General features: G+C 41.9%; 1 protein-coding gene across 4 annotated transcripts in view; it reads left to right on the plus strand.

Annotated features, from left to right (window-relative positions):
* Window positions 1–16,016, plus strand: part of LOC110966563 (EF-hand calcium-binding domain-containing protein 6) — a 34,527-nt gene extending 18,511 nt beyond the window's left edge. For 2 of the 4 annotated variants that reach the window (XM_051953917.1, XM_051953916.1), the window contains 11 exons: window positions 1,286–1,509; window positions 1,601–1,664; window positions 1,746–1,864; window positions 1,960–2,130; window positions 7,256–7,451; window positions 7,529–7,723; window positions 9,379–9,618; window positions 9,988–10,164; window positions 10,944–11,002; window positions 11,667–11,850; window positions 14,925–16,016. In XM_051953917.1, the coding sequence (XP_051809877.1) occupies window positions 1,286–1,509; window positions 1,601–1,664; window positions 1,746–1,864; window positions 1,960–2,130; window positions 7,256–7,451; window positions 7,529–7,723; window positions 9,379–9,618; window positions 9,988–10,164; window positions 10,944–11,002; window positions 11,667–11,850; window positions 14,925–15,047 (1,752 nt within the window). In that variant the 3' untranslated portion in view covers window positions 15,048–16,016. Of the gene's footprint in view, window positions 1–1,285; window positions 1,510–1,600; window positions 1,665–1,745; window positions 1,865–1,959; window positions 2,131–7,255; window positions 7,452–7,528; window positions 7,724–9,378; window positions 9,619–9,987; window positions 10,165–10,943; window positions 11,003–11,666; window positions 11,851–11,947; window positions 12,756–14,924 lie in introns of those variants that run through there. The other 2 variants (XR_007944447.1, XM_051953918.1) reach the window with 2 other exon arrangements.
* Window positions 16,017–20,515: the final 4,499 nt, after the last annotated feature.

The raw sequence follows: 20,515 nt of genomic DNA on the forward strand, positions 1-20,515 counted from the left end.
TTAATTGTACTTTTTAACTTTTATTTCTATGTCTGTGTTTATGAATGTGAGCCACGGACTATTGTATAATTTCCTTCGGGATTAATAAAGTATTTATCTATCTAGCTTATCTATCTATCTAAATTTCCCCTTGTGGGACTAATAACGGATACTCAGTTCAATTCAATTCAAAATCAAAGGGCACTTCTTCAACATGAGACCACTTCTGGATCATTTCACTTTTGAAGTTTTTGGTTTGGAATTTGGAGGTCGCCATCTTGTTTTTTTTTTTTTTTTAATGGGATGTATTGAATGAAGGTGAATTTGACTGAGAACCTGACAGTACGCATGGTGATACAGTAGATCCTAGTCCTAAAACACACCCTCCTTTATCATCTATTGTTTTAATCGAAATGGCACCATCATTTACTAAATGAACATCACATTATACTATAAAATAGTTGAAACTAATGATTAAGATCACAAACTCGGCAGGAAATTTTTACTGAGGTAACTGATCAAGTGAAAAGTTCATTCTCTCGGAGACTTCTACACAATCTGGCTTCTTTTGCTACCCGGCAGACTGAATGCAGGATTAAGGAGCTTCTGCATTAGTCTTACTCACTAGATGTAAGCTGCATTTCACTGCCACTGCATTTCACACAGCTTTCTCTCATCTATATGTTGTAAAAATCCCCTCCACTATGGGAAACATCAACAACAAGCTCCAAGCAGCAACCCACCGCTGAAAATTTCAAGTTTGGCCAAGGGTTTAGACCCGACAGGAGGGCTGCCCTGCTCATTTCTTTCAGTGAATTATTTGTTTCAGTGACAACACTAACCTCACCGCATGCAAATGTTGCACTAAAACAATTGTCCCAAAATTATTTTCAAAGCTGTAGCTTAGTTCCACCCAAGACTACTGTGATTAGTTTAAGGAAATACAAACAAGCCAGAGTCTTTTTCCCCACAACAGCAGAATAATATGAGGTGTATGTGAGTCTGCTTCTGCATTGGCTTTACTTCACAGTCTTGTGGGACCAAAAGAGTAGGCACTCAGAGTGTATGTGCAGCTACAGTGGACAGTATATGTGATATCTGAAATGAAATTCCTTGATCTGTATACTTAAAATGGAATCGTTGGCACCAGCAGTAACCATAGGTGGAATCATATCAACCCAGACTGAAATCATGTGTCTGTGGATTTTTTAGGACCTTCTAGCATGCGACCAAAAACTAGCACCACAATCCACACCTCTCAGTCCCAAGGTCTTCCTGCTCTGATAGCCCAGTCTCTTCCCATCAGGACCACCTGACCATGTTCCGGCTGATGGACAGGAAGCGTAAAGGTGTGGTCGACTGCCAGGATTTCAAAGCGCTGTACGACAGCCTGAAGTTTTTCTGCAGTAAGGGAGCGTACCAGCGACTCCTCGATCTGATTGGCTTGCATCCCGGAAACAACCTGAACTACGCAGAATTTGTCAGCGTGGTTGAAAATGGTGGCAGACAGCAGATACCAACAGCTAGCATGTGAGTGTGTGTAAGAGTTGTCAGTGATATTTTAGAGGGACACTGGCTCTGCAGCATATTCAGATGTCTGTTTTTCTGTGTCTGCTGACAGACAGCAGCAGCTCCATGAACTCCTGGCCCATGAAGCACGATCCAAGTGGGCAGCAATGTCTCAGGTCAGGATAAACTTACAGAAAGCATAGGTAAAAAAATATTCTCTACAATGTGCAATGATCTGCTCCTGTCCTCCTCAATAGGTGCTGTGTCAGTTTGACAAACAGGGCCAGGGTTGGATCTATAAAAAGAGCTTAAGGGGACTCCTCTTCACCTACGCTCTTCCCATAAGACCCAACGAGTTTGAAGAGTTTTGGTTGAGGTAACAAGCACCTAGCTGAGGCATCATAGACACTACACTGTTCAGTCAAGTACTTATCTTTGTTCTAATGACTCTCCAACACTTCATTTTGGCAGGTATGACCCAGAGGGGCGGGGATATGTAAAGGTTTATGACTTTCTGGAAAGGCTGGGTCTTCATCATGATGAGGAACTGATGTCTGAAAGCCTGAAGTTGAACCAAACTGTTGTCCAGCAGGATGCTGACAGACCGATCTCCTCTGATGCCACCGAGCTGGAGCATATAAAGTAAGTGATGATGGTGACTGTGAGCAATTTGAAATTATCCATCCATCCAGTGATGCTGATGCTGCAGGTAGCTCAGACATCCTTCCTCTTAGCTACTTCCTGCAGCTCTTCCCGAGGCTTTCTCAGTCCATGTAGAATATGCAATCCCTCCATCATGTTCTGGGTCTGTCCCTTAGTTTTCCTCCACAGTGACTGCCAGCATATAGAGGCATCGTGAAAACATCCTTTGTGAGATACACAGACCTCCTCAACTGACTCCCTGAATTGTGATTTAGATTTAATGCATCTACAAAAACAAATGTACACATAAAGGCTTCAAGTGTTTGCCTCTAACTTTACACTGAAGATCGTCCACACAGCTGGTGTGCTGTTCCTCAGAGGCTCAGGCAGGAGATCTGGTGTACAGAGTAGATTCATAGATTGATATTTACAGATTTATGGTTTTTGTCTTAACTCCATAGCGTCAATGCTTTCCAACTGTGCAAACGTTGTTGCTTTGTTCTCCTGCACAGGTATTTAACCCCAGGGGGTTTAGACAGAACAAAGGCTGTTAGAAGCATTTTGCACATGCTGTGATTATTATTGAGCAGTCATTCATTTTTTTCATAAATATTGGTAATGTCATGCACCATGGCTGATTAATTTTCACTAAGTGTTCATTACCAGTGCAAACATCAAATGTAATTTAACAGCGTCTTTACAAATGATGAAGAAATGTGTGAGTGAGGGAGCACGATTCAGAATCTGCACTGACATTTTCAAATGTTCTCTGCTGATGTGAAAGTATTTTATTTATATAACCAAAGCAGACAGACTTGATGAGTAAAAGCTACAGAAGCAGAGCAGGATACATTTTAAGTTCATAACTGATTTTCCCATAAGTCCTTGCTGTCCTGTCCACAGGCAGGTTTTGCAGAAAAACTATAAAAAGCTGAGTGATGATCTGACTCAACTGGGAACCAAAAGAGACGGAACAGTGACAGTGGAGGAGCTGCTGAGCCTGTTACACTCCTACAGCTGCTCCGTTCAAACAGAGCAGCTCGTAGATCACCTGCACAGGTCCAACACTGACGTTCACACAGAGACATGTATCAGCAGAGACGTTAAAGACACTCACCAAAGACCACAGTGAAACACAAACCAGGGCCAATGTGTTTTCGTAATCTCAGAGCTTCCTGTGCCACTTTCCGACTTTCCAAACGTTTACCATCTTTGAAAAGTTATGGCAAGAGAAAATGTTACCTACAGGCCTCATGTTTTCCTAACCTTGCCAGCAAGTTGCTTTCTCGCGATATTTGTGAGTTCACAAATCTCTCAAGAAAGCATCTTGCACCGCTCCCGCTTTCACTGTTCGGACAGAGCCAAGTTGGCACGGGCCAATCACGCAGCAGTATTCGTGTGTGGGGCGGGATATCCGGGTGCGAAGACGACGCCAAGCGCCAGTAGATCAAAACAAACACGGCAACGGAGGACAACGATTGTGTAGATGCTGCTATTAACCCTTTAAGCTTCAGTCAATTCCAGCCGTTTTCAGTACAAAAAAATCGCTAATATTCTATTTTTAAATAAAAAAAATTACGAAAAATACAGGGAATATTGGACGCACATCACGAGGTGCATTTCCTTGAAAACGACCGATTCGTGGATTTTATACCGACTTCAGGACATGTTTTGGACAAAATAGTTTACTGGCTTGTGTTGTCTGGATGTAAAAGGTTGGATTATGGCCGTTTTTTGTGGAATCTTTTTTTCTGTGTGTAATAATGAACCCGGAAATGTGAGTCGCGCTGTGTGCGTTGAAGCCGTGTATAGAGAACGGATGGATGAATATTTGTTTATGTCGGACAAATGTGTTTTTCTCACCCGCTGTGGTAATCACATCTGAAAGTGGTTTATACCGGTGGATTCATGAGAATCTAAGCTTTCCATCGGCGTATAGTGTTTGTATAATCGGGTTTGCAGCCGTCGGACATTCTTGAAATTCCTATGCAAATTAGTACGACGCACTGAAGCGTAAAGGGTTAAGTCAGTTTTAGCTGAATCTCCTATCGCTTCTTTGAAGGAAGAACAAGGAGAGGCGCTTTGCGCATTTCTGGATGGTAAAGATGTTTGTGCTTTTTTTACCTACGAGTTTTGGAAAGAGTTTAATCTACCAATTGGCTCTGCTCGTTGTGAAGATCCCGCGATTGGCTAAAAACAAACCTGTCAGAGGCGGGACATACTGTTGCATTGTCCAATCTGTGCCTCTTTCCTCCGAACGCATTTACATGGAGCGGTCCCAGATTGATATTGTGGAGTACTATCAAGTACTACTCAATTATTAATCTGGCTATTGCCAGGTTAATGTTTTCCATGAAAACTAACAATTTTATCCATGTGCTAACATAACTGCACAAGGGTTTTCTAACCATCAATGAGCCTTTCAACACCATTAGCTAGCACAATGTAGCATTAGAACACAGGAGTGATGGTTGCTGGAAATGTTCCTCTGTACCCCTATGGAGATATTCCATTAAAAATCAGCCGTTTCCAGCTAGAATAATCATTTACCACATTAACAATGTTTACACTGAATTTATCAGTCATTTAATGTTATCTTGATTGAAAAAAAAAACGCTTTTCTTTTAAAAATAAGGACATTTCTAAGTGACCCCAAAGTACTGAACAATCGTGTGTCTGTCTAGATCAGATTCACAAAAGAGAATTTTGGCAGATTTATTTTTGGCTAAGTAACATAAAGAAAAGTGACTGAAAACAACCGGAAACAGTGGATGAAAACAGAAGTAAATACCACAAAACTGTGGCCACACTCAGGACTCTCCTGGATGAAAGTCCACTGGTTTGTGCCACCTCCAAACATCCAGCTCACCGTCTACTTCATGTGCTCATCACATGAAGTGGATGCAGGTCAACAGAAAAGAATAGGGAGAAAAATGTAGATATCTCGCATTGTGTGCTGTGAAAACTTCAACTTCAAATTCAACTTCAGCTTTATTGTCATTCAGCAATGTACGTTGTACACAGTTAAACTAAATGAAGTTTCCCACATCTATTCACAGTGCAGAAATGAGGGTAATACTATAAAAACATAAGAATAAGTGTAAGGTAAAAATGAATATAATTTAAAAAGACTAAGCTAGATAAAAAAAAACTAAACAAAAGCACGAGCATACATCAGACACGATCATATTCACTACTGGGGTGATAATGAGTGAGATTAATGTGACTGCAGTTTTGGGTATGTTTGCACCAATCACCCGCAGGTCTACTTGTGTTGTAGCCATTTTGGTACATCGGCTGTGTAATTCCTCCATGGCCAGTATGAACACGGAGTAACTACAGCTAACCTGTTGCAGTGTTCCTATTGCAGCCACGTTCCCTACAAAACATGTTCTTTGTTCCCATCAGCAGATCAGAGTGAGATCTGAAAACCTCCAAGTTTCAAGAAACAAACATTTTAATCTTTACCAATCACATTTCTCACTCAGAGAGAAAACAACAGTCCTATAATGAGTCAGTGACACTAATGTTATTGAACCTGTTCTGAAAACTTTCTGTACCACATGCATCAGTTTAGGTCATAGTAGTACTGGGCTGGCTGATTTTGGGCATTTGTTCAATGCTTGACAACACTCTCAACACAGCAACAGTGGGACCACTGGGTGGAAAAAGTTCTGGTCCACTAACCTGGAGATTCTTATGATATACATTAATAACAACCTAAAAGGTCTTGAATCAAATCTAAACAGCTGCAAAACCTAAAAACAGCCTTTTAATCAGAAAAGTGTCAGGTACAGTGATTGATTGATCTGATGAATGGCAGATGGGATAAATTCTGTTCTTAAATAATAATGTTTTAATATGTCATCAAAGACGACTGTTTAGTGTCTCCCTGAGGACAGGAACTGAGAGTAATGATTCATGAATCCTTGAAGATTTAATCTGTCATTCATGCAGCAGCTTCATCATGGTGAAGAGATAACAACAGTCTGAAGTTTTACTGCCCAGTTTGACTGTTCTGAGAGTTTTGCCTCATGCTAATCAATCTGGTATTTGAACCACTACACAACTTTATAGACAGGAATGCTTTCTATGAGGGATCTATGGATACTCTTAATATAACATGGTGACTAACCTTTGATTTCTTCAGCAATAGAAGGGGTTTTAGTTGTTTTCTAGTGTTTGCCTCATATTTCCACTGTGTTTTACAAACATTTCAGTCTTTGACAAGGTAGTGTCACATAAAGTTGCATTATTAAGAGTTGTTTGTTGGGCAAGTTTGGTGAGTAGATGAGCTGTCAGACAGACGGCGAATAAAAAATGAGGCACTAAAGCAAAATTTTTATTACGGTTACATTTGACAGCCTAAATCAACAGAATAAACACGAATTTAGTTGATAACTACTTAATTTAATTAACTAATGTATTTACAAAGTTACATTATTATGTTAGCACAGACGCTCACCACAGAGAACTGTGCATCCTGTTTGTCCTGTCAGTGATTGCTGGAGCAGTTTGTACGTTTACATTAACCAGTTGTAGTTGTAGTAATTTTAATTTGTCTGGGCCTCCTTACAGGAAAAGTCTGTTTTTTAGACCTGTTCCTGAATTTAGGACTAGAGATGGTTCCAAAGGCTGCTAGAAGTCACATGACTCACAGATCACAGCTGTGTGGGAAGGTCTCTGAAATAAGACAGCAACGTTGGTGCAAATGTACATGCACAATGGTTTAAAATGAAGACTGTCCTTTTGAAAACATATTTTTGAATGCTAGATATGTTGCCCAGCATATTTGCACGAGTTTTCAGATTGTTATTTACAATGTTTTGAACTTGAACCAAAACACCAGGAGAACACAATAAGGAGCAAGAGACAAAAAATAGAACTAACTGTGTGGGAGAAACACTGTACAAAGAGAGCTGCAGCTGTAAAGAAGGAATCTTGATGCAAAGTTGCAAAGATTCACTATATATGATATTTTTAAAATGTATCAAACATCGTATGAGGTCTCAAAACTTGGACTGGGTCTTGTGCAATCTTTTCATTTTAATTACTTTCAAGCTCTTCAATGGTTTTAAGAGTTTTATCCATAAATATGACATAATATTCATCCTCTACCCTTCAGGCTCAAGGTTTCCATGGATTATAACTGCAGGAGGTTTTCTTACCTGGACTTCCTGTCTGCATTGAGCTATGAAGCAGAGAAGTATGAGCGTCCTCCTGCCTCCCCTGATGTTGAGTCTTTGGACAGCCTCAGTCCACACATGGCTCTGGTCAGGATGCGAGAACTAGTCTCTGCCTCAGCACATCATTTATATAAGGTGAAGCCTCCCAGCAACATGCTTCATTTCTCTGTCATCTGCTTCTCTTTCAACTCACAATCCTGTCACTCTTCCAGGCATTCTCAGCCTTCGACCAGAGCAGGATAGGGATGGTTAGAGCTCTGGACTTTCGTCAGGTGCTGCAGAACTTTAGTGCTCGCCTGTCTGACATACAATACAGATACATGTTGACCACACTGCAGCTGGACGCTGAGAACTGCACAGTTAACTGGAAGGACTTCCTCAACAAGTTTCAGCTGCAGAGCCTGCTGGTGAGACAAGATACTAAAGGAATAGTTTGACATTTTGAGAATTTAAACTGATGTCTTAGTTTCTCATGAAGCATGTGTGGGATGTTTGTAGGTGAGCTTAGCATAAAGACTGGAAGCAGAAGGAACCAGCTAGCCTGGCTCAATGCATACGTTATACACTACCAGTCAAAAGTCTGGACACACCTTCTCATTTAATGTTTTTTCTTCATTTTTACTACTTACTACTTTGTAGATAAATAGTGAAGACATCAAAACTATGAAGAAAGATACATGGAATTATTAGACAAACAAAAAACTGTGAAATAACTCTAAAGATGTTTTACAAAAATGCCACCCTTTGATTACTGCTTTGCAAACCCTTTGCCTTCTCTGGATGAGCTTCATGAGGTAGTCACTTGAAACGGTTTTTACTTCACAGGTGTGCCGCAAGGTTTATTTGTGGAATTTTAGTCCTGAAAATTGCAAAAACTTTGAATGTATCTCCAAGTGCAGTCACAAAAACCATCAAGCTCTATGACCAAATTGGCTCACATGAGGACTGCCCCAGGACAGGAAGACCAAGAGTCTCCTCTGCTGCTGAGGAGAAGTTCGTCCGAGTCTCCAGCCTCAGAAATGGAAAGTTAAGAGCAGCTCAAATTAGGGTCCAGATAAATGCCACACAGAGTTCAAGTAGCAGACACATCAACACCAAGGGTTCAGAGGAGACTGACCAATCAGGACTTTATGGTCAAAGAGCTGCTAAGAAACCACTACTAAGGAAAAGCAACAAACAGAAGAGATTAGTTTGGACCAAGAAACACCAGGAATGGACATTAGACCAGTGGATATCTGTGCTTTGGTTGATGAGTACAAATTTGAGATATTAGGTTCCACCAGCCCTGTCTTTGTGAGACCAGAAAAGGTGAATGGATACATACATGGTTGCCACCATGAAGCATGGAGGAGGAGGTGGGATGGTGTGGGGGTGCTTTGCTGGTGACACTGTTTGGGATTTATTCCAAACTGACGACACACTGAACCAGCATGGCTACCACAGCATCCTGCAGCGACATGACATCATATCCAGTTTATAACACACCTCCAGGCTGTGTAAGGGCTATTTGACCAAGAAGACGAGTGATGGAGTGCTGCTTAGGTCAGATGACCCTGCCTCCACAGTCACCTGACCTAAACCCAATTGAGATCTAGATCTAGAACCTGTGCGAAGGGCTGACAAGTGCTCAGCATCTCTGGGAACTTATGCAAGACGTACGCTTTCAAAAATATGGACATTTCTAAGTGACCCCAAACATCAGTTCTTAACTAATCATTCACCAAAATTTGATTACGCTACTTTATTCCTTCTATCCCACAATTGTACAGATTACAAAAAAACTCCACGATGATGTTAAAAAGGTGATAATAAGTGTCTGTAATCTCAGTTTATTCCTAACATTCCTCCATGTGAGTAGTAACAAGCAAACAGTGATTTCGGATGCAGACTTAGTCCTGTCTCCAGTGTTTTTATGCTAAGCTAAAATACTGTCTTGACTTCAATACTCAACATGAAGTGGCATTGATCTTCTCTGCTCACCTTTCAAAAGAAGTATGTAAGCCTGAAATTTCCCAACCCGGCCTTTCAGACACATGTCCTCCTTCTTTTCTTAATGCTGCAGCTATTAGAGAGAGCTCAGCGTGGCAGTAGGCAGCAAAGGACTAGCGGCAGATCTCCCACCCAGACCAAAGCTGCTGGTGTCACTGAGCTCCTGCAGCAGATCCTCACACTGGTCTCAGGTCACTTGTATGAAATCAGCAGAGAGCTGGTGGACTTGGATCCCTCCAAGAGCGTCACAGTGTCTAAAGACCACTTCAGACAGCTTTGTGATCGCCACCACCTGAGACTCACAAACGACCAGGTAAAGGCAGAAAAAAGTGTTTATGACAGCTCACATTGTAGTGCATTATAACTGGGAGAATTCAGAGAGGAGTTGTTTAAGAGAAACTCTCCAACAACTATCCCTGTGCTTCCAAGCTGAAACAACACAGCCTGGCATCAATCCATGCTTCCAAATGAGAGGAGAAATCTCAATTTTGGTACATTTGCCAGCTCTGTTGTTTTTAGACTATGTTTTCTTTAATTATTCTAATCGCAATCTAATTTATCTTTGTTGATAATTATAGACTGCGTGAGAAAGTTAGTCATCTGGAAAGCCAATTTGCGTGCTGTGTGTTACTCACTGTGAATATTAGTCCCCACAGTGTGTGTGTTTCTGTTTTCTTTTTAGTTTGAGTGTGTGTGGAGTCAAATGCCTGTGAACGAGCAGAGGAAGCTGCAGTACCGAGAGTTTCTGAAGCGGTTTGGTGCACCGAGCAGGACCCATGACACTGAACCTTCAGCTGAGCCCACAGAAACACAGCGTGGATGCTCAGACGCTGACGCTGTTCTTCTGCTCCGCACTAAGGTACACATGACACCACACTCCTGTGGTATCTGGCAAACCTGACTCACTCTAAAACAAATGTTTTAAAGTAAATAACAGTAATGTCAGTTTTTTTTTTTCATTTTAAAAGTCAATGCTGGTATTTTGTCATTTTGCATGACAGCAGCTTTGTGAAGAAGCTCAGTTTGTGACTATGAGAAGTGGATTCATGCCTCAGTCCTGAGTGTGATATCCCATCATTTCATTTAAACATTCTTATTCTGTGCTCCATAAATATATTTATATATTTTATATCATGCAGTGACACGATCATAGTCTTTCACTCTTATTCTCATTCAGTGAGTCATTTTTCACTGTATTTGTTGACTTTTCAATTTACTCAGTTTCAGTTTGTCGGTTTACTTTAATTTTTACACTACCATTCAGAAGTTTGGGGTCACTCAGAAATGTCCTTATATTTGAAAGAAAATCAGTCTTTTCAATGAATATAACATTACATAAATGATAAATCCAGTGTAGACATTGTTAATGTGGTAAATGACGATTCTTGCTGGAAACGGCTGATTTTTAATGGAATATCTATGGGCCACTGTGCTTTGAGGAACCTTGAGTGCTGCAGAAATTCTTTTGTAACCTTGGCCAGATCTGTGCCTTGCCACAATTCTGTCTCTGAGCTCCTTGGACAGTTCCTTTGACCTCATCATTCTCATTTGCTCTGACATGCACTGTGAGCTGTAAGGTCTTACACAGACAGGTGTGTGCCTTTCCTAATCAAGTCCAATCAATTTAATTAAACACAGCTGGACTCCAATAAAGAAGCCGAACCATCTCGAGGAGGATCAGAAGAAATGGACAGCATGTGAGTTAAATAAGAATGTTGCTGCAAAGGGTCTGAATACTTATGACCATGTGATATTTCAGTTTTTCTTTTTTAATAAATTTGCAAAACTTTCTACATTTCTGTTTTTTTCTGTCAAGATGGGGTGCTGAGTGTACATTAATGAGAAATAAAATGAACTTATTTCATTTTGGCAAATGGCTGCAGAGTGAAAAATTTCAAGGGGTCTGAATACTTTCCGTACCCACTGTAACCAGTGAAAACATGCATTAAAAGCTCAGTCCAAAACAAAACAAAAAAAACCCTGAACAAAACACAAAAAATCCAACCAACCAATCAACCCCCCCCCCCCCCCCCCCCCCCCCACCCCCCAAAAAAAAACAGGTGTTGGGTCATGTGCAGACTGCGAAGAGATTTGGTATGAATGCCTGTAAGGAAAATGCAAAGATGTGAGTGGGTACAAATTTCCCAGAGGCAAAGATGCATCTGCAAGATTTGAAAATATTTCAGCCGTAGTCAAAATTCTGCACCTACTGTATTTATAACTTCACTGCAAGAGCCATGGGATCGAGCCCATGGCCACTACGTAGGAGACTATAGCCCCTGTTTGTGGGTCGCCCACTCAACCAACTTTATTAACGTCTTCTGCATTGTGAAGCCCCACCTCTCCTCTTTCTTCTCCCAGTCTGCCCCCCAGCGCAGCTCCAGGCATCCTCTCTCAGTGGGGAGGCCGGAAACAGGAAGCCTGCTGGGCACCGTGGAGAGGAGGCTGCGTGGGGCGGTGTGGCGCTGCTCGAAGGAGATCCAGAGGAAGTGCACTGAGCTGGATCCTCAGCGAGAGGGACACATCAGCACTGCCTCCTTCCTGGGTAAGAGGCAAACCACAGGCATCATATATGACACTGAGCTATACTGTCTAAATGCTGCATGTCAATGTGCATGCTAATGACATTGGCTGTGTTGCAGGGATCCTCCAGGCTCTTAATATTAAGATGACAGAAGATCAGTTCAAACATCTGGCTGGGAAACTGGACATCATGAATAATGGCCTTGTTTCATATCATAACTTCCTTCTTCACTTCCTGCTGAACCTAAAACCAGCAGAAAGCAAGAGGGCGTTTGAGCGGCGAAGGCTCCCTCTTCCTACCGCATCGGTAAAAAAAGACATTTTAATGAACTTGTGTAAGACAATGAATGGGTTTTACATCCATTGAAAAATGGTTAAATATACTTTATATAGAGTTGACCATGTGAGATTTGGATAAAGTCCAGTTGTTTTTTACTGGACTCCTATTACCATGACCTGGATGACTGAGAATCTACACTGCTACTGCAGTGGTGAAACATTTTATGGCAGTGCTTGCATGTATGATTTACTCTCTTGTGGATGCATTGTGGTGCATGTCTACACTGCTGCCATGTCCAGTAAGTCCTATCTATGTATTCCACATACACACACTACTGCCCTTGTAGTGTAGTCGCAAATAACATTAAACAAATCAGAAATCCAGTGTAGACATTGTTAATGTGGTAAATGACTATTCTTGCTGGAAACAGCTGATTTTTAATGGAATATCTCCATAGGGGTACAGAGGAACATTTCCAGCAACCATCACTCCTGTGTTCTAATGCTACACATTGTCTTAGCTAATGATGTTGAAGGGCCCATTGATGGTTAGAAAACCCTTGTGCAGTTATGTTAGCACATGGATAAAAGTGTGAGTTTTCATGGAAAACATGAAATTGTCTGGGTGACCCCAAACTTTTGAACAATAGTGTACATGTTTTGTGTATGCACACAATGTGCAGCAAAATGGTCACACAGGCTGCATGTGGAGGACCATAGAGGGGCTTGGGGCTATAATAAAATTGACATTTTCATGTTTTACAAATGCTAACCCAACATGAACACTAAATGCAGATGTTTTTGAATGCAATCTAGGCTTGTAATGGTTAGTAAAACAGAGTATGTCTCTGTCTTTGTGTTTCCTATCTGGAGTGTACAGAGTCATCACAGGTAGCTGCAAACTCTGCTCTAATTGAGCTAACTTTAGCTTTATTTGCCTCAGCTCCACCACACTGGTGTTGTCTTCCCGCTTGTTTATTCTCCAGAGAAAACAGCAGTTTTATCACGTTCACTATTGGCACATTTGGGCTACTGTACCCTGACTACTGCTGCTGTCAGTACGGTGCCTCCGGTGTGTCCTAGCTGCCTCCTACAAGTATAAAAGAGAGGAAAGACATAGTTAAGGAAAAAGAAAGAGGTACTTGTCTCAGCAGATGTAATGACACTGTAAACCTTCATACAAGTCAGCAGAAGGTAAACTGAATAGTGCTGCAGCCTTCTTATATTGATTATTCTTTCAGTCCTGATAAAAAAAAAAAACCCTTCTCTGTCCTGAAATAACTAATGATTAACATTACAGGGATTTATTTGTACATAATATGTTGCACAGGGCTTGGATTTGGTTAAGTTAGGTGAAGTAGGGGCTGTCACTGTTTTCTGCCCACCTGACTTTGTTTCTATGATCACAATTCAAGTTTGACGTGAAACTGGGACACAGGATATGTACTTTCAGCTCCACATCCTCATGCTGAGCAGCACATTAGCTCTTTTCAAATTAACTCTGTAGTCCTCCTCCTTCCCTCTGTTTAAGGTCTGATGTAGTGTAGTTTTATTGGCTGCGAGTTTAAATTAGGTTACAGTGAAGTGAGGGGAGGGATGGCTCTGGAATGTGAGGGGGTGGTGATGGGCGACAGCGGGTTGCCAGATTATGTAAACTCAGCAGGGACCTCCCACCCTCAGGCTCTTGACTATCACCTCCCATGACGGGCAAATTGGACAAGTTCGGTGCGTGGCAGTGCTTTTTTGGCATAGGGAGGTGTATACGAAGCTTTGAACAATGACACACGGGTGGGCACATTCTAAAAGGACCCCTGCTGAGCAACTAAGTCGAGCCCCAAGCTTCAGCGGAGCGTGTGGGTGAGGGCCTAATCTGGCAACCCACGAGCTGCAACCTTCCAAACCAACTTTGGAATCACAAAGACCTGCATTGTCTCAACTGAACCCACCATCTGTGTAAAACTGCAGAGACCCCCTGCATGTTATCTGATTTGATGGTGTGTCTGTACATGAGTTTACAGACAAAACCTCTTTATCTGATCACAGAACACAAAAGACTTTGTTCAGAGTCTCAGCTTGTGGAGAAGTGAAATGTTACTGATAGCGTGGGGGCTCTCACCTCTACTTGTTGTTTTCTCTCTCATTGTTCCTGTGTTGCTGTGTGGACCTGATACTTTGTGCTGTGCTGGGATCCTGTGATGGTCCAGATAAGCCTGGGGATTCTCAGTACAGACGATGTGGAGGTCATGCTGAGGATCTATGAGACAGTGTGCTCATCCTGGACATCCATCAGACGCTACTTCCTGACATCTGACCGCACTCGCACAGGAAGTGTCACTGTGCAGGACTGTGCAGAGCTCCACCTGTCTGCGGTGAAGCGCTCCGGGATAGACCAGCGTTTCGTGAATTATTGATGCGCCCATTTGAGCTCCACTTGTGTCTCTTCTATCAAAATGTCTGAAGGAGAGCAGTGAGGAGTGACTGGAAATCCATGAAGCTCAAGTGTGCAGACTTGGAAAGTCACACATACACACACCTGTTCACTTGACAGCCAATCAGTAATTTTAATTGTTCAATTAAGCTGAAGGTTGTAACAAGACCACGCAGACATTTTGGCCCAGGAGAGCAGCAACTGACACTCCTGGTTTATTGTCCCTGCCATTTACCTGCTGTACAATTTACCGAGGACGACATTCCCTGAGTCAATCGATAGAAACAATTTGCAACCTGGTTAGGGATGACGTCTCCTAAATCCCCACACAATACACCACAACACACAACACGCACACAAGCTCCAACTTTTGCTGTTTCGCCCTGCAGGTGCTGCACCAGTTCAGTGTGGATCTGTTGGAAGAGGAGTTCTTCCACGTCAGTTCTTATTTTGACGCCAACGCCACAGGGAAGATCTGCTACAACAGCTTCCTCTGGATGTTCGTCCACTGACCTTCCTTCACACACCTCCAGCAGCTTCCACAGGACTCAGGTTTATTTAACACTGTTGCATTTGTGTGATCATAAGCTCTAAGATCCCTACCCTTAATGGATAAAACAGCATCTTGGTGGTAACTGTCTTAACTTGAGGCCTCTGGGAAGGTGCTCCCCTCAGCACGGATTGAGAACCAGTACTGCCAACAAAGACTGCACTACTGACTGATTGCTAGCAATTCAGGTTCTTTCATGTTTTGGATGACCCATTATGTTGTTAGAAAGCGGTGGAAGGTAAATTCTGAAGGTGTCTACTTAAGTATAAATTCAAGGTACTTTACTTGAGTATGTACATTTGTGGTACATTAGATTTTTACTCCATTACATTTAGTTTCAAAGCTATAGTGAGTAGTTACTTTGCAAACTGATATATAATAAAAAATAATATAACCAGACCAAACTTTCTAGAGTACATAAAGTAACTGAAATTAGTCCCACAAAGGACAAACCTGACTCTTGAGTGGATCTAGTGGATCTGGTATGCTGTGGAGACCATGTTATTTGGGTCAACTTGCAACAAGGGTCACTATAAATCAGTACTCAGTGGTTCTGTGTGATCAAATTTATTTTATGATGAAACTATCCTGATGGTCCCTTCCAGAATAATAATGCCTCTGTCCTTAGGTAAGAATTGCTCAACGAATGTTTCGGTTTGAAAATGATGTGAATAATATGATATATATATACCGGTATATGATAGTCTCCAAATCTCAAGCCAACTGAACATTTGGGGGAGATTTTAGACCCAATGGTGGCATATAGTGGCATACCACTTTACAAGGACATGTTGCTTTTTCTTTACTTTGTCATCTGTCAGTTTATATTATGTTGAAATGGGCCATTCTTACGAAAGAGTACTTAAAGAACCTTGACGAACACTGAGGTATTCTGATTTTTGCTGAAATAAAATTATGGGTACTTACTCTGGCACTGAGCATGATTTCACCTTGAAAGTTTGGCATTTTCCAGTCACTGTCTTGCATTTGGACTACACAGCGGTAAGCCGTGTCGCCTCACAGCTAGAAGATCCCTGGTTCGCATCCCGGCCTGGGCCTGGGATCTTTCTGCATGGAGTCTTCATGTTCTCTCTGTACACGTATGGGCTTTCTCCAGGTTCTTCCCACGGTCCATAAACATGCTAAGGTTAATTGGTGATTCTAAATTGTCTGTAGGAGTGAATGTGAGTGTGATTGTTTGTCTCTATATGTAGCTCTGTGGTAGACTGGTGACCTGTCCAGGTGTCTCCTGTCTTCACCTTAAGTCAGATGGGATAGACTCCAGCCCCCACGACCCTAATGAAGATTAAGCGGTGTATAGATATTGGATGGATGGATGTCTTGTGGGCTGCACAGTGGTATAGTGGTTAGCACTTTTGCCTTGCAGCAAGAAGATCCCCGGTTCAAATCCCGAGGTGGGCCTGGGATCTTTCTGCATGGAGTTTGCATGTTCTCCCTGTGCATGCGTGGGTTTTCTGCAGATACTCTGGCTTCCTCCCACTGTCCAAAAATATGCTGAGGTTAATTGATTATTCTCAATTGTCCGTGAGTGTGATTGTTTGTCTGTATATGTAGCCCTGCAACAGACTGGCGACCTGTCCAGGCTGTCCCCTGCCTTCACCCGAATCAGCTGAGATAGGCTCCAGCAACCCCCACGACCCTAGTGAGGATAAAGCGGTGTATAGAGAATGAATGGATGGATGGATGTCTTGTGCTGAACCAAAGGAGTTGCTCCCCCTGCTGATTGTTAGGAAACATCCAAATCTAAGGCACTTCTGCAGTGGCTTCATTTTTCAGACCTCGAGGCAGATGTATCTTTACGTACAGAATATGACTTCTTTACTTGAAAAGTGGATGCTAGCGAACTAGATTACCTTGGGTCCACTTGTAAAATACAAGCTAGTTTCCTCCTACTAAACACTTTTTCACATGCACATCGTATCACTGCCTGCTGAGAGCCATTGCTACTTCTCCAGAGAATGTGGCGGAATTTTGTCACAACTGGCATCTGTTTGTCTGTTAGCAACATGACTCAAAAGCTCACTAACAGATTTGGATGAAATTTTCAGTTAAGGTCAGAAGTGGCAGTGATGCAACTTTTAGTCTGGATCCACGGATTTGTTAAAGATTTCTGTATCATTGCCAGATAGCATCACAGTGTCACTGTAACTATGACAACAAGCAAACACTACATCAGCTGCCTGCTGATGATCACATGATTGTGATCCTGCTACAAATCACCCGTTTTGGACTATCAGGACTTTTCCTTCAGAAATGATACAAGGAACAACTGATTAAATTGTGGGGGTGTTTCTGAGTCCCATCAATTCCCACTACCCGCTATGATTCGGTATCCGTACATAAGGTACACATGCATAACACACGCCTGTGCTCAGTGCAAGGTCATTTTGTTTGTGGGTACATCTATATGAAATGGACACATTCTATGTTGCTCTGACTTCTGATTATCAATAACTAATAAATAAATGCTGCATTTCTGACAATGCCATATGGGGAATGAACAGCCCTGGCGTAGTACTGCACTCTCAGAGTGCTTTTCTTGTTTTGGTGACTGTCAGTGGGACCTCTGTATGCTGCTCTGTGCATTGAATCATTGCATTGTGAAAGAACAACACACATCCCTGGAAGGCAGTTAACCAGACAGACCAGCTTGATTTACCAGAGTGGTCATTGAAACTGATTTTACGAGCTAGTTTTAGTGTTCACCCACATAGATATTGCCCCAAACAAATAACAGAATAACTATCATTGTGAGGTGTTACTTTGGAAACAGTTCATTTATATGTTCAATTCAATTCAATTCAATTTTATTTATATAGCGTCAATTACAGTCAACTCGTCTCAAGACGCTTTACAGAACCCAAATGCCTGACCCCCAGAGCAAGCCCAAAGGCGACAGTGGCAAGGAAAAACACCCTTTTAACAGGGAAGAAACCTCGAGCAGAACCCGGCTCTATATAGGGGGGACCCATCTGCCTGCTGGCCGGGCGGGTTGAGAAGGACAGAAGAGGGCAAGGGGGAGGGATGGGAGAAGAGGGAGGGGTGGGAAAGCAAGGAAAACACAACACACATTTGGATACATGCATGACAGGATATGTGACACAGACAAAGTATAAGCTAACATTGAAAACTGACTCATAATTTACTCTTATGATGTACGGCTCTAACATTAAACATACTCCATATATAGCTAGCAGTAAAATTCAAACAGTATGTAAGTTAGCATAACAAGTATAGTGAAGGCAATGCAGAGTTGACTGGTGGAAAAAGGGAGTTGGAAGCAGAGGGCTGGAGGAAGGTCAGCAGCAGCATCCCACAGTGGACATGGTGGAGACTGGACCAGCTGGTGGAACATCAACCGCAGATCTGAAGCATCCAGCTCTGGGACCAGGGACACTCGGAGAAATAGCACAGGGGGAAACAGAGTGAATGTACTGCAATAACGGTATACATATTAAATGTAAAGGTAGATAGAGAAGGGCTCAGTGCGTCAAGAAAAGTCCCCCAGCAGCCTCGGCCTATAGCAGCATGACTAGAGGCAGAACGAAGGGACGTCCAAGAGGGAGTCAGCTGTGCAAATGAAGACACAAGCCGAACCCCTGTGGGTCACCCAGTCAGCCCCAACTATAAGATTTGTCAAAAAGGAACGCTTTAAGCCTGGTCTTAAAAATAGAGAGGGTGTCTGCCTCCCGAACCCAAACTGGGAGCAGGTTCCACAGGAGAGGCGCCTGATAACTGAAGGCTCTGCCTCCCATTCTACTTTTAGAAATTCTAGGAACAACAAGTAAGCCTGCAGCTTGAGAGCGAAGAGTTCTACTAGGATAATAAGGTACTATCAGATCTTTAAGATATGATGGAGATTGGTTATTAAGAGCTTTATATGTCAGAAGAAGGATTTTAAATTCTATTCTGGATTTAACAGGAAGCCAGTGAAGAGAAGCAAGTATAGGGGAAATATGATCTCTTTTGCTAACTCCTGTCAGTACTCTCGCAGCAGCATTTTGGATCAACTGTAGATGTTTGAGAGAGCTATTTGGACAACCCGATAATAAGGAATTGCAATAGTCAAGCCTGGAAGTAACAAAAGCATGAACTAATTTTTCTGCATCACTCTGAGACAGAATGTTCCTGATTTTTACAATATTACGCAGGTGAAAAAAGGAAGTCCTACAGACTTGCTTTATGTGTGAGTTAAAGGACATGTCCTGGTCAAAAATAACTCCAAGATTCCTCACAGTAGTACTGGAGGCCAATGTGATGCCATCCAGAGTAACTATTTGCTTTGAAAGCGAGTTTCTAAGATGTTTGGGGCCAAATACAATGACTTCAGTTTTGTCTGAATTTAGCAGTAGGAAGTTAAAAGTCATCCAGGTTTTAATGTCCTTAAGACAATCTTGCAGTCTAGCTAACTGATCAGTTTCATCTGGCTTCATAGATAAATACAATTGTGTGTCATCTGCATAACAATGGAAGTTAATACAATGCTTCCTAATAATATTGCCTAAAGGAAGCATGTATAATGTGAAAAGTATCGGTCCTAAGACAGAACCCTGAGGAACTCCATGATTAACTTTAGTATGCTCAGAAGAGTTATTGTTGACATGCACAAACTGGAACCTATCTGATAAGTAGGATTTAAACCAGTCCAGTGCTGTCCCTTTAATGCCAATTGAATGTTCTAGACGCTGTAATAAAATGTTGTGGTCGATTGTGTCAAACGCTGCACTAAGATCTAACAAAACAAGTATAGAGACTTGTCCATTATCTGATGCTATGAGAAGGTCATTAGTAACTTTCACTAGAGCTGTTTCTGTGCTATGATGCACTCTGAAGCCTGACTGAAACATTTCAAACAAATTATTCCTTTGTAAGTGTTCACATAATTGATTTGCAACTGTTCTTTCCAGAATTTTAGAGAGAAATGGTAGGTTGGATATCGGTCTATAGTTAGCTAACACATCTGGATCTAAAGTGGGCTTTTTAAGCAAAGGTTTGATGACAGCAACCTTAAAAGCCTGTGGTACATAGCCTGTTACTAGAGAGAGATTAATCAGATCTAACATTGAAGAATTAATTATAGGTAAAATCTCCTTGAAGAGTCTAGTTGGGATAGGATCTAAAAGACATGTTGATGGTTTGGATGTAGAAACTGTTGAAATTAGTTCAGAGAGACATATAGGAGTGAAGAATTCTAAAGATTCATCAGGTCTAACAGCCAATTCAAAAGCATCTGTGACATTTGTAGGAAGGGCCAGATTAATTTTATCTCTAATCATAACTATTTTATGTGTAAAGAAGCTCATGAAGTGGTTACTGGTTAAAGCTAAAGGAATACAAGGTTCAACAGAGCTCTGACTCTTTGTCAGCCTGGCTACAGTGCTAAAGAGAAACCTAGGGTTGTTCTTGTTC

Source organism: Acanthochromis polyacanthus, chromosome 1 (genome assembly GCF_021347895.1).
Source record: "Acanthochromis polyacanthus isolate Apoly-LR-REF ecotype Palm Island chromosome 1, KAUST_Apoly_ChrSc, whole genome shotgun sequence".
Lineage (NCBI taxonomy): Eukaryota > Metazoa > Chordata > Actinopteri > Pomacentridae > Acanthochromis > Acanthochromis polyacanthus.